Source organism: Morchella sextelata, assembly GCF_020137385.1.
Source record: "Morchella sextelata strain SCLS chromosome Unknown scls_12, whole genome shotgun sequence".
Classification (NCBI taxonomy): Eukaryota; Fungi; Ascomycota; class Pezizomycetes; order Pezizales; family Morchellaceae; genus Morchella; species Morchella sextelata.
Window position 1 is genome coordinate 998,199 of NW_025408627.1, and position 13,108 is coordinate 1,011,306.

At 54.1% G+C, this 13,108-nt stretch overlaps 7 protein-coding genes across 7 annotated transcripts; 4 read left to right on the forward strand and 3 right to left on the reverse strand.

Annotated features, from left to right (window-relative positions):
- Positions 1–1,015: 1,015 nt before the first annotated feature.
- H6S33_002146 (uncharacterized protein) lies at positions 1,016–2,030 on the forward strand (the record flags this gene model as incomplete). Its single annotated transcript, XM_044833502.1, has 3 exons — positions 1,016–1,191; positions 1,249–1,799; positions 1,867–2,030. The coding sequence occupies 3 exons, from the start codon at positions 1,016–1,018 to the stop codon at positions 2,028–2,030; spliced, it is 891 nt and encodes a 296-aa protein (XP_044693289.1).
- Positions 2,031–3,546: 1,516 nt separating this feature from the next.
- Positions 3,547–5,148, reverse strand: H6S33_002147 (uncharacterized protein; the record flags this gene model as incomplete). The annotated part of the gene is made up of 6 exons (XM_044833503.1): positions 3,547–4,280; positions 4,354–4,393; positions 4,454–4,479; positions 4,555–4,682; positions 4,744–4,889; positions 4,951–5,148. The coding sequence occupies 6 exons, from the start codon at positions 5,146–5,148 to the stop codon at positions 3,547–3,549; spliced, it is 1,272 nt and encodes a 423-aa protein (XP_044693290.1).
- Positions 5,149–5,478: 330 nt separating this feature from the next.
- Positions 5,479–5,861, forward strand: H6S33_002148 (uncharacterized protein; the record flags this gene model as incomplete). The annotated part of the gene is made up of 3 exons (XM_044833504.1): positions 5,479–5,512; positions 5,584–5,604; positions 5,689–5,861. 3 exons carry the CDS (start codon positions 5,479–5,481, stop codon positions 5,859–5,861), a joined length of 228 nt encoding a protein of 75 aa, XP_044693291.1.
- Positions 5,862–6,149: 288 nt separating this feature from the next.
- H6S33_002149 (uncharacterized protein) lies at positions 6,150–7,995 on the reverse strand (the record flags this gene model as incomplete). Its single annotated transcript, XM_044833505.1, has 4 exons — positions 6,150–6,708; positions 6,780–7,430; positions 7,521–7,707; positions 7,773–7,995. 4 exons carry the CDS (start codon positions 7,993–7,995, stop codon positions 6,150–6,152), a joined length of 1,620 nt encoding a protein of 539 aa, XP_044693292.1.
- Positions 7,996–9,304: 1,309 nt separating this feature from the next.
- H6S33_002150 (uncharacterized protein) lies at positions 9,305–9,676 on the forward strand (the record flags this gene model as incomplete). The annotated part of the gene is made up of 1 exon (XM_044833506.1): positions 9,305–9,676. One exon carries the CDS (start codon positions 9,305–9,307, stop codon positions 9,674–9,676), a length of 372 nt encoding a protein of 123 aa, XP_044693293.1.
- A 1,350-nt stretch (positions 9,677–11,026) lies between these two features.
- Positions 11,027–11,290, forward strand: H6S33_002151 (uncharacterized protein; the record flags this gene model as incomplete). The annotated part of the gene is made up of 1 exon (XM_044833507.1): positions 11,027–11,290. The coding sequence occupies one exon, from the start codon at positions 11,027–11,029 to the stop codon at positions 11,288–11,290; it is 264 nt and encodes an 87-aa protein (XP_044693294.1).
- Positions 11,291–11,553: 263 nt separating this feature from the next.
- Positions 11,554–12,638, reverse strand: H6S33_002152 (uncharacterized protein; the record flags this gene model as incomplete). Its single annotated transcript, XM_044833509.1, has 5 exons — positions 11,554–11,591; positions 11,657–12,157; positions 12,226–12,254; positions 12,418–12,446; positions 12,507–12,638. 5 exons carry the CDS (start codon positions 12,636–12,638, stop codon positions 11,554–11,556), a joined length of 729 nt encoding a protein of 242 aa, XP_044693295.1.
- Positions 12,639–13,108: the final 470 nt, after the last annotated feature.

The following is a 13,108-nucleotide window of genomic DNA, read 5'->3' on the forward strand; positions in this document are numbered from 1 at the left end:
CAGGGCCTACTGACATCCCCCCTTTCATTTTTATCAAAAATGTATTTAGCACCCGCGCTGGATTAGGGTCTGTTTGGACAAGCCAGTAGTTCGGGTTGTTGGCAATAATCTGACAGATTATCGACTTAAGTGGATTATTGTAGTATTCCATGCTGGTTGTGCAATTGAATAGTCCCACTTTCTGGACTGCGGCCCGATTATCCCAAAGAACTAATCACCTTCAGAGGTAGTAAATTAGTATTCCCAAACAACGCAGAGCAATATTTATAGAGTGGCTGCTCTGAGTACGATCCGGGGAAAGGGAATCGTAGTCATTTCACCCGATATTCCTGTACGGTGTAGTAGATGCATAGCTTCTTCTGAGTCCGGATCCAGGCTTCCTTGCGATAATTATTTTCCTACAGCTGCTGTTATACCTATATACTGCTTTCCATAGGCTTAAAATTAGTCCATCTCCGTTGTCAGTATTTACCTAGTCTAAATCCAACTGTCTCGATTCCAAATAATCTAATAATTAGTCCTGGTTGCCTGACCAATAATCCGGGCACGGGCCTGGACCCACTCGGACCCATGCACGTGACCACTCTCCGCTAACTAACGCTTACACAGCATTACTTAACGCATGACATGAAAGAAAAAGGCACTCGCATAATCGATGATTGATGCACGGTCAGTCCCATCTAATGTTCAAGTCAGCCATTACCGATGGCTAGTAAACAACCAGCAAGCGAGCAAGTTTTTTTTCCATGAGCTTCTCCACCCCGTCTGTAGACAAGACACTGGACTGGTAGGAGGGTGGGAGGGTGGGTAGAGTAATAGTATATAAAGAGCCCAGTCCTCCAGCTGTTAGATTTAGCAAGAAAAAAAGGTTATGTTTACTGGCTCATCGATCATTGTCTCCATCCGTAACGCAGCAATCACTATTTGGATAACCTTGACCACGTTTTTGAAGACCCTGACTTCGTCGCAAACCCCATTCCAGTACAGCAGAAAGGAAATAGACCTCCCAGAAACCATGTCTGTCGCCCGAACAATCGTGAAAGCCTTCAAGGCCATCGAGAAGGCCGAAGGAGCTGGCGCAAGGGTCCGCCGCTCAGTGGGGACCCACCAGCTCCAGCACTTCAGTCCCTTCCTCATGCTCGACCACTTTACAATTGGCGAAGGTGCCGGATTCCCGGACCATCCTCATCGGTTTGTACACTCTGCTCGTCCTCTCCCATAGCTAGACAGGTCTCTAACAAACACCAGTGGGCAAGAAACAATCACCTACCTCCTCGAGGGCGCTGTCGACCATGAAGATTTCGCCGGAAACGCCGGCACGATCCATGCCGGCGATCTCCAGTTCATGACCGCTGGGCGCGGTATTATCCACGCCGAGATGCCCGGCAAGTCAGTCGACGGTAAGCCCAACGTTGGGCTACAACTGTGGGTGGACCTGCCAAAGCACCTCAAGTTCTGCGAGCCGCGGTACCGCGACCTGCGGGCGTCGGAGATCCCGGTGGCGAAGACAGACGGGGACAAGGTCGAGATCAAGGTGATTTCCGGAAACTCGCATGGGGTGGATAGCGTGCGTGATTTGGCGTACACACCGGTGTGGATCTTGGATGTGACGATGAAGCCGGGTGCGAAGCTGGCGCAGCCGCTGCCAAAGGGGTGGAATGCGTTTGTGTATACGCTGAAGGGGAGTGCGGCATTTGTGGGGAAGAGGGTGGAGGCGTTTCACAACGTTGTGTTTGCGCAGGAGGGGGATGGAATTGATGTTGCGGTTGATGAGGCCGAGAAGGAAGATGCGCGATTTGGTATGTTCTTCTGTTCTTCTGTTTCCTCTGGGTGGCTGGATTGCTAACGGTGCATGTTGTGGTGTAGTCATTGTTGCGGGACAGCCTCTCGACCAGCCGGTGGTGCAGTATGGGCCGTTCGTCCTGAACACAAACGAGCAGGTCTACCAGGCCATGCTTGACTTCCAGAGCAACAGCAATGGCTTCGAGAGAGCCAAGGGATGGAAGTCAGTCATCGGGAAGCGCATGTAAAGGAGGAAATATTGCCATTTCTTACTTTCTTTCTTTCTTTCCTTTTGTTTGGATACCACAGGTTATAACGTTGCTTTTTTTCCTTCTCTGTTTTGATATCAGTGTATTCTATTGTATTCCGGAGTTATGTATTTACTACAAATTTAGAGGTCAAAGGAAATTCAGTTGATTATTAATCTACTCTAGATATGAACTGGAGTGGCACAGATTGGGGGTTTGGGGGGGGGGCCAAATGCAGTTCGAGTGATTGACTATGACGGATGCTTGGTTGCTATCTGGTGGTAATGAATCGATATAATCTAGCCACGAGAGATCGAGAGACTGGGTGGTGGACAGAGATGAGAAAGACAGACACCCGTCGACGAGCCGATTGGGTCTTGGCTTTAACGTGACTTTGCTTTTGGAGCGCTGAAAGGACATTGTCGATAGGAGCGAGACTGAGAGTGGATGTATTGACAGACCCAAAGGTCTATCCAGGAAGTATTTATACAGTCTAGGTTTGAGAGGACAACCACATGTGTTCACACGCAATTGCTTGTCCAGACACGTACATACGACCTAGAGCCACATAGCCAACGGATCCGCCCATGCCAGCGCAACGTAGCCTTACCAACACCGAATCCCCGAGTATAGCACATCTACATCTACATGTATCCAGCACTCTCCCTCTGACCGATGTCTATATACACACAGTTGCCCTTCCCACCTCTGTGCGTTCACACCTCTTCTCTGGCTCCGTTCTTCTACGGGGTCGGTGGGAGTAATTTGAATATAGGCGTCCATATATTGTTTCATTTGCACAGTGCAGCCTCAGCTGTAGGGTATTTCTAGCTAGTGATCTGAACCTCGATAAAGATTGCCGCAGACAGACGAACTTCAATAAAGGGTTGGGAATCCGATCGTGCCGTTGTGTTGGGTGGTTGTCGCCCAAACAGCTCGATCATGAACCCTCACTCGGAGCCGAGGGGACAGTCTTTGCTGGATATGTGTCGTTCAAGGCAGTAAGGTCACGGTGTCGAGTAGTAGACGCTTTCAAGGGGAATAAACGGTGTCCTATCCGGGCTCCTATAAGATGGCTTGTATTATCTTTAGACATCGACAGCAACTGGAGTTTTAAGGCTCGCCCTACTTTCAACAGTCTTCATATCTACAGACAGATGGACCCCCACAGTATGAAATACATAGTAATCAGTCAAAAATTCATAGAGGCCCGGAAAGAGGTCGGTTTTTCTCGGACGCCGTATGCGATGCGGTGTTTTGATGAGGTTCTAGTGGAGGTAAGAGCTGCATGACTGTCTACGCCCATGTTTTCCCATGGTGGGCGGTATGACTCTACGTTCTCAGACAGGCAACAGATTAAAAAAGAAAAGAAAAAACTACTAGTATTATGAACTACGAACAATCAATCCATCAAAGCAAAAAGAGAGTGTATCATTAAGCAGCCCAACTAAAACGAGAGTAAGTACGTCCCCATAAACACCCAACTACCTATACCACCTCCCAATAAACCCCCAGGCTAATTTGTCTCCCCATCAAAGCCCCCCCACTTCACAAACTCCCACGCCAGCTTCACCGCCGCCTTCAAATAAAACTCGCCATCCTCCTCCCACAGGCCCGCCGCATCCCTCATCGCCCTCACCGCCTTGAGATAGTGCACATCCTTACTACTCTCCTTCTCCAGCACATGGCCCACCACCTGCTCCCACCCGCGCCCCTTCACGTCCACGTCCTCCACCAGCTCCGGGTGTATCATGGGGCGCAGCTGTATTATGTACACTATGATCACAAACAGCCAGTGCGAGCGCACCAGCGGCAGCGCATACTTCACGGGCACCACAGGCAGCAGCGTGCGCACGGCGTGCGACACCGTCAGCAGGTGCACGTAGAAGAAGTCGAAGTTGGTCTCGCCGGGGGTGTGGGTTGCGCAGAGCAGGAGCACGGCCGCATGGGTGATTGCGCGGTGGATCTGGGCGAGGTCCGTGGTGTCGAGGGAGTAGTAGTGCTCGAGGACGGCGGACTCGCGCTCGGCGAAGAGCTTCTCGATGTTGACGGAGCCGGGGGAGTCGAAGAGGTTGTCGAAGCGGGCGTCGGTGCGGATGGCGTCGAGGATGGCGAGCGGGTCGGTGGTATGGGCCTTGGAGGAGAGGGATTGCGCGGCGGTGGTGTGGGTGGGGACGAAGCCGGTGGTGGGGAAGTCGCGGTCGATGTAGTTGTGCAGGAAGTTGTAGTTTGTGGCGGCGAGGGTGAGGGCTATGGGGGGGGGGGGGGTCAGTCTCTTGTTATAGAGCAGTGGAAGTAAGGATAGTAGGAAGCGGGGACAGACCTTCCATGGCAACGTCTTTGCTGTTGAGTTCAAAGGCGTACTGATGGCGGCCATGTTAGATCACTCGGCACCTAGGTCAATGATTGCGATATCCACTTACCCCAAGATGGATCAACGGATGCCCCACTGCAACACACCACCACGCCCGTTAGCACACCGCCACCCAATCCAATCCCCAAAAAGGCAGAAAGAGACACTTACATCCCCCAATGCCTCCAAACAGCATTGGCTCCGGCCCCTTGAGCATATACTCCGTGACGACCGCCTTCCAGTCATACCCAAACCTCACCAGCTCGTCTTCAAAGAAGTCCAGGAACGCTCTCTGGTACCTATCGCGCCCACCCGCATCAGCGCCACCCTGCACCCAGAGAGGGAAGAACCAGCACCCACTCGCGCATCGACAAAAAGTCCCTCCAGTCATGCCTACTAATCTCGCCCGGCGCATCCACCCACGGCTCCAGATGGCGTATCTCCTCCTCATACATGCCATTCAGCGTCTCCGCGCTCGCGCCCAACAGGTATGCCGTTCCCAACGCCTAGCCAATCAGCCCACTGTCTTCTCTCGACCACATCATAGAGGAAAAAGGGAACACTTGCATGCGGCAAATGGTTATGGTATCTCAGCTGCGAGTACAGCACCGAGTAGTTATGGTGGTTCGCGCGCAGCAGGTGCTTCAGCGTGCGGTCGCGCTTCTCGGGCGACGTCTCGTAGTCGACGGTTGCGACGGGCGGGAGCCCCGTGTACGGTGCTTGCTCGGTGGAGGTTATGTCGCTTGTTGATGCTACTGCGCCCATTGTGCTGTGTGCTGTGTGCTGTGTGCTGTGTGTGGGAGTGCAATTGGTAGAATTGTGTGTGAGATGCTTCTTTATATCGATTGCAATGGAGCTATGGATCGATCGAGGGTGCAGCTCGGTGCGTTATATAGCTGCGACGCGCGCGTATGAGGTCATGGTTACCCGGAACCGCGGGCGCCGGTACGGGATGTGCCGCTGACAAATTGTGGTGCTGCCATAATATGTGTTTCGATATCTACTTCAATTCTCTACATACCTACAGTGCCCACCAGCCCACCTCCGCATCCACAGCGCAGAACATTCACATCCACCACAGCACAAGAACCCACAATGTCGTCCACAACCCGTACCGTCCCCCCCACCGGTCAGTCCCTCTCCATCTCTCCCCCGTCTCTCCCCCGTCTGTATAATAGCTAACCCGCACGCAACCCACAGCAAAAACCTCCGATGCCCCAGGTACCTACCCTCACCCAGCACCCAGCACTTACAACCGCACCACCCTCGGTCTCCATCACAGCTAGCTAACACAAAGAACCGCAGAAAACGTAGTCCTCAAGCCGACCGCCAACGGGCCCAAGCCCTGCTGCGTGTGCAAGGACGAGAAGGCGTCGCGCGACGAGTGCATGCTCTTCAGCGACAAGGGCGAGTCGCAGTGCCTGGACAAGATTGCGGCGTACAAGGCGTGCATGGCCGGGTTTGGGTTCAAGATCTAGCGGGCTTAAATCTAGACTAGAATAGAAAATGGCGGTGTACAGTGTATGATATTGGTACTAGTTTGGTATAGATGGAATGGGTTAGATAGAGGCGGGCAATGAATTACAAGGTCTCTTCTCAATGCGTGGTTGTCGAAGAGCTTTTCATGATTGTACGAGTGATGCCAACGTCAATGATCAATGCGTATCCAAATGTAAATCGGTGCTATAACAGCGCCCCAAACACAACTCTCTAACTACAAATCCTAAAAAGATATCTAAAGAAAAGCCCCTTCCACAGTCCCCCCCCTACTCGCTCTTCACCTTACACCTCCCACTCTCCCACCACAGCCTCTGCATCACCCACCCCCACGCCACCACAAACGCACCAAAACACACCTCCACCCCCGCCACCACCCACACATCCGGCCACCTCCCCACCCCCGCCCCGCCAACCCACCACTCCGCCGCATGCAGCCCCACCACCGCCGCATACCCGCCCAAATGCACCCCCCTCCCCACCCACCCCCTCGGCAGACTACAAAAGCCGCCCATAAGCCACGCATACAGCAGGGCCACAACACCATACTGCAGCGCGAGGCCATCGCGCCGCAGCAGCGGCCACATGCTAAACATAGCCATATTATTAACCCACGCGACCCACGCAACAACGTCCTTGTCCAGCGTGCCGGCGAGATACAGCGTCAGCGGCACGAGCGGCAGCAGCACGCTCTTCTCGTGCACCTGGAACGAGAACATGTAGAAGCCCCACGCGCAGGCCGAGAGCGCGAGCGGGAGGAGGCGCTTGTGCGGGTTGAGGAAGATGATGATGCACGGCGGGGCGATTGACAGGAGGGTTGCGAGCAGGCTGTGGTCCCCCCTCTGTTAGCAGTGGGGTGGGGAGAGGGAGAAGAGAGGGGGGGGGGGGGGTAAACTTACGATACTTTCTGGAGCAGCGGGGCCTCGAAGCGTTCGCGGAACTTGATGGCGACGTTGGCGGCGCACCAGAAGTTTGCGACTTTGTCTTCCCAGAGGCCGCGGGCGAAGGGGAAGACGCGGAAGAGGCACTGGCCGACCTGTTCCGTCCCGCCCAGGAGCACGAGCGGCGCGAATACCAAACCGAACGACACCACGACTGTGATGCCCAGCAGCACGAGGCGCACAATGTTGAGGCGCGGAAAGACGCACAGGCCGAGGAGGTAGGCAAAGACGACGGGGGCGTAGTACAGCGCCATCTGCTTGAATGAGAGCGCGAGCACGAAGAAGAACGAGCCCCAGTAGATGTGGTCTGTGAGGAAGCAGTCGAGCGCCGAGATGGCGAGGCCGAGCATGACGCTGTTGTACTGGAAGTGGCCGTTGTCGATGATCATGAGTGCGGGCTGGAGGAGGATTGCGGCGAGCGCGCAGGCCTTGTCGTATTTGCTCATGGAGGAGAGGGTGCCGTAGAGGCGCACGAAGATCACGGTGGCCGGCACGTAGAGGAGGAAGTCGGAGACGAGGACGGTCGCGCGCATGTAGGTCTTGAGCGAGGGGTCGTCGGAGCCGCGGGAGGTGTGCAGAGCGAACCAGTCGGGGTTGATGCGGTCGCCGCTGCGGGAGGGTAGAGCTGTGTTAGCTACCAGCTACGAAACTAACCAACTGCTACTCCGGAGAAGAAAGAAAAGAAAAGGCAGCACGAACATCACGCCCAGCACCCACGAGTGGTATGCAGTCAACGGCGGGTAGTCCAGCCCCCACCACTCGAGCTCGTGCCAGTACCACTCCCGCACAGGCAGATGCTTTGTGATCTCCATCCAGTGCCTCTGCGCCTCGAAATCACCGTGCATTGGCGGCGCGGCCATTCCTAATTTCCCCCCACCACCAAGAGCTGTCAGCAACCCATTCCCCACCATTAGATTCACACCTGGTCCCCTCCTCGGTCTGGATACATACCGGAATACGGGCCCAGCCCCACGGCCCACCTCACCAGCAGCACCACCATCAGCAGCACCGGCAGCACGAGCCATTGCGACGACGCCGAGCGCAGCGGATGCAGGAACGACGCGAGCGGGAACGGCAGTGCCGGGAGCGAGAAGGACACGGAGCGCGTGGGCTTCTTCTTCTTCTTGTGCGGGGACTTTGGGGGAGCTGGTTGTTGCTGTGCCGGTATCGCCATTGCGGGTATACGGACGGATTGTTTTGGGGGGGGGAGAGGGAAAAAAGAAGGTCGGGGGGGTGAAGACGCTCAGAGCAGACACAGCAGCATGGGAGGTCGAGGCATTGCAAGCTGGTCTCTTTCTGTCTCACTTCGCTAAGGGCATGCCAAGGCCAATGATCGCCACGTCGACAGGGATGTGGGAGCCGCAGTGCCGAGTGAGAGCCTGTGATTGAGGGGGGGCCGGGGGTTGTTTGTGTGGGAAATGGAAATGGAAATGGCTGTGGGGAGAAGGGAGAGCGGCCGCGAGGAGAGGGGACGCTGGGTCCGGGGCAGCAATTGTCATGTTGGGGTCTCGCGTGTGGGTAGATGCGACCGAGTGATCCCCCATGACCAGTGCCGGCCCAGCCAATGGCTCCCGCGGACCAATCCATCGATCCATGAGATCCGTGAGATCCAGTCGAGTACCTCCCATCCACAATCACATCTAACACCGACAGCATCCACAACCACCCCATCCACCCATCATCCATCCACCCATCATCCATCCACCCATCCATCCACCCGTCCATCCACCCGTCCATCCATGCCCCCAATTGACACGCCAGGAAACACGTAGGCCCGCCCTACTCCAGTCCTCGGAGGCTGATGGGGACATGTCGACAATGTTCCGACAAGTAGCTAGCTGCTAGAGTAGGCAAGTATGTACATGTGGTGCGTGAGTGAGTGAGTGAGTGAGTGAGCGAGCGTGTGAGTGTGTGAGTGTGTGCATACATACATACATACATACATACATACATGTCGAACACTTCACATCAGCAGCATCATCACCACCACCACCCGCATCGCATGCAGTCTTCGTGTTGAGCTGTGAGTTAGTCAGCCTGTCTGTTACATATATTATCGCTCCCCTTCCCCGCCCAATCACGCCCCCCCCCCCCCGCTAGCACCGTCTTGGGCAAACCGGCCAGGGCGTCGGATGTTGCCGCACTGAACTTTTTTTTGTATGTGAGGGAGCTAGTTACAATATCACATTGGGGGGAAGGCCGTTTGGGGCTTGACAGACCTCCTTCTGAACAACTGCTTTAATTGACGATACTTTATACCCACCGTGCGCCCACGACACCGCCAGCACCCGCACCTAGGTGTCTACAGCACCTGTCCACATACCAGCCTACATCTCTAGCTATCTACGTGATCCAAGTGCCTCTATACGACATCCACACATCTCCATGCCCCACGACCCTCCCCACAGCACCTAGCTTCCCGAGCACCACCTACACACCCACACCAGCACCTCCAAACACCACCACAAACACCACCACCCCCCATGGCCCAAGCCCAAAGCGCCGACCACCCGCCTCCCCCGCCGCTCAAGCGCCGCCGCGACGACACGCACCACCACCGCCCCGCCAAGCACAAGCGCCCGTCCGCCGCCCCCGTCCCGTCCGAAGACAAGATGCAGATCACCCTCGAGGCCGCCGCACCACCACTGCGAATGCTACCGCAGCGGTGCCATGTGTGCTCGCGCGCGCAGAGCATCGGCTTTGGCACCATCACGGTGTGTGGCGCGTGCGCGAGGGGCACGTGTTATGTGTGCACGCGGAGGTGCGATGGCTGTGCGGAGACGGTGTGTTCGGGGTGCTGTGAGGAGAGGGGCGTGCAGTGCTTTTGCGGGAGGTGTGTGGGTGCGGGGAGGTAATGCTATGCTGGGGGGGGGGGACGGGGAGGAGAGGGAAAGGGAAAAGGGGGGGGGGGGGGGGGGAGGATGGGAGGGGGAGGGGATTGTTTCCTTTGCTTGGTTTGGTTTGTTTGGTTTGGATTTGGCTTTGGTTTGGCTTTGGTTTGGTTTGGTTTGGTTTTGCTTGCTGCGTGGGTATGTCTTTAATTTTCTTTTCTTTTCATTTTTTTTTATTACTATCTTCAACTCTTTCCCATCTCCCCCGGCCCATGGCCCAGCCCATACGTTACTCTATCTACATATCTCTACCACTGAAAAGAAGGGCCACGTCGACATCGACGACGACGTCAAGGAAAGGAAAGGATCAAGGACGCCTGTGATGGACGGATACACGAGCACAGGCAGGCATATATAAAAGCACACTCATAAAAGCAACATAGCATAAATTAATACTCATTGCAACTGCATCTGAATCCAGTTCTACATACATTACGATCGAGTGACACACACACACACACACACACACACAACCGCCCATACTTAAGCTTTCGCTTACTGCAGAGCCGCAACCACAGGGTTAGGTGTGTATTCGAATCCCCGTGGTACATACAGGTAGTGTTTTACCCGCTCCTTCCTTTCCTGTCCTGTAGACCGCGTGTGTCTTGACTCACTGCTGCGGGGTGAAGCGAGGGTTTGTTCTAGAACTTCGGCTGGAAGGAAGGTAGATAAGAACTTTATTAGTTGGTTAACTACATGTAGCTGTTGGTAGGTGCATGTAGTTAATTTGTTTGTTCGCTCATACCATAGATACATGCGAGCGTTGACGCGGCCAGTAGGGCCACCAATCTATCGAGCGAGCGTACCCAGAGCACAGCATACCTACCTGCCTGATGGCTAGTACTTGCTACTTGGAGCTTGAGTGTACGGTTGTGGAGCTCTGGGCAGCTTGCGTGGGCTTACGTATGGAGGATGACTGGAATGTAGTGGAATGCAAGAGACGATGATGATGAACTCTCAGTTAATTGAGCTCATGGGATAGCGAGGGGTCTGTACGTAATTGAGATGATGGTGATGATGGGGAGGGGAGCTTGGGGGGTATGAGTGGAGGGGGGGTTGGGTTGAGGTATAAAGGCACCTCTGCGCCGGTCCAGCTGAAGGACATCAGGAGCTTCAAAGCCAGTCAAAGTGGTATTCAGCTGTTCTCAAAAACCTCAGAAGCTACAGGCAAATCATATCGGTATTTAGCTCTTCAAGCCATTATCCTCAAAGCAATTCTCTCCTCGGGCTCCTCAGTCTCGTTACCAAAAGCCTATCTCTCATAGAGCTCCTAAACCACATTACCAAAAGACCTACCTCCTCCAGCAGTACACAATGTCCAGCACACCTCCCCCGCGCACCTCTTTCGACTCCACGACCACCGCCTCGACGGCCCAGCGCCCGCTGCTCGAGCATGCGCAGCAGGGCGGCGACGTAAAGGCGAAGATCAAGGCTGTCTTCAAGAAGGCCAAGTCCACCGAGGAGCAGCATGAGCAGGATAAGCAGGAGGACGGGAAGAAGAAGAAGGCGGCTGTTCCTGGGAGTGTCAAGCAGGGGAGCTTTGGGGGGGAGTCGAGTCATATGAGGATGCATATGTAGCTACATAGCTAGCTAGATGGTCATATATGGGCAGATGATGAGTTGTGGTTGTAATGGTGTGTGGTTGGGTGTGGTAACTAAGGGAAATGATTGATGTGACGGAAAGTTTGTAGTAATGGAACGGGGTTAGTGCGTTATTAGGGGAGGATTTCATGTTTGGTCACTTTTTTTGTAGCGAGAGAATTAAGGATTTTTGAATGATCGGTATTTATTTGATAACATACTGGTACTACATAAAAACACGGAAAAAGAAGCAGCTCCATTTACTGCTTGTCGTTCTGCGCATAGAAGAAGTTGGCCCCTGCACTCGCATTAGCACCCGTTTCTAAGTAATGAATTCACCAAAAAAGTACTACAATTACTCACCTATGAGCTCCAACCCATACTTATCCGCCCACAACTTCGCCCCCTTCCTCTCCGCCGAGTCCGCATGCCCCCACTTCTTCCTCTCCGACGGCGCCTCCACCCTCTTCCCCGAGCCCTTGTATAGCAGGAACACATACCTATGCTTCCCCGTCTTCTCCGGCGGCGCCGGGCCCATGTACTCGACGACCTGCGTCGCCTTTGACATGTCGATTCCCAGCGTGTCTGCGTTCGCCGCGGCCGTGACTGCGTCCGGAGACGCCACCTTGACGTCCGTCACGATCCAGTGGCAGAACTCGGACCACTTGTGGTCGTCGCGCGAGGGCGCGTCCGGGTCCGTGAGCACTACGGTGTAGGTCTTGCTGGAGTCGGCGTCCTCGGGGGTGATCTGGAGGTGGGGTTGGTCTTGGGTTTCGCTGGGTTTGAGGGTGTTGCCGAGGGAGACGCTTTTGTTGTCGGGGTAGACGACGGAGATCATGGTGCTGGGGGTGAAGTCGTTGACGACTGGGGGTGTTAGCTGTGGTTGTGGAGTGTGGGGAGGCGGGTCTGCTTTAATGATTACATGTACATACCATCGGGGATGATGTCATGTTTCTTGAGACTGGTGGGTGTTAGTGATTGTTTATAGGTGTGATATTATTTGCAATTGCGATAAATCGTTTGTGGCCCGATATGATTACTACCCAAGATAAAGTGTGTAATCATTATCGGATCAAAAAAGATCCATCGGCATTTCTAGGTAATGGAGCTATCTGGAAACTCACGAGTCACGGAGCGACTGGTTGATAGTTACCTGTCAAGGTGTTAATTGGAGCTAATTGATAAATGAAGCATTATAATATATAGCACTCACAAGAGGCATTCTGTGGATCAATGGTTTTGATACTGGTCTGATTGCAATTGAACAGGCTGGTTTGGAGACAGTGGTACGTGTGATACTGCGAGAAGCAATAGAGAAGAATGATTTACTGAAAGCTGAAACCATCACGAAATGCTAGAGGGATTAGAAAGTTGTCTTGCTTTATATAGGCCCAATCCAATCTGGTGTTGCTTGTGATCGATGCGTTGAGAATGACGTCGAGGTCGCAGACTCGCAGTACCTGAGACCATCTTATTATTAGCTAAGCAGACGCCCAGGAATAACGTTGATCCGGGGTACATACATTAGACCTTGATCAGGTTTGGATGAGAATTTCAAATCAATGAAAAACCAGTCTGCACACATCCAGCAGCCACTTTGGCAACTCTTAATAAACTCCATCTGCAGGATCTTCCCGTGGCAATCTTCGATGCTTATCCTTCTTTTTCTGTCAACCAACCTGAGGCCAATGATTTTTTTTTCACCCTGATCTCTGGCGCAGCCTGAGACAACCACCCAGGAAACGCGCTTGCATTGCCGTGCAACGCTGCCGAACCACCAGGACCCTCGCGCCGGGCACACAGAGCCGCAAGCCT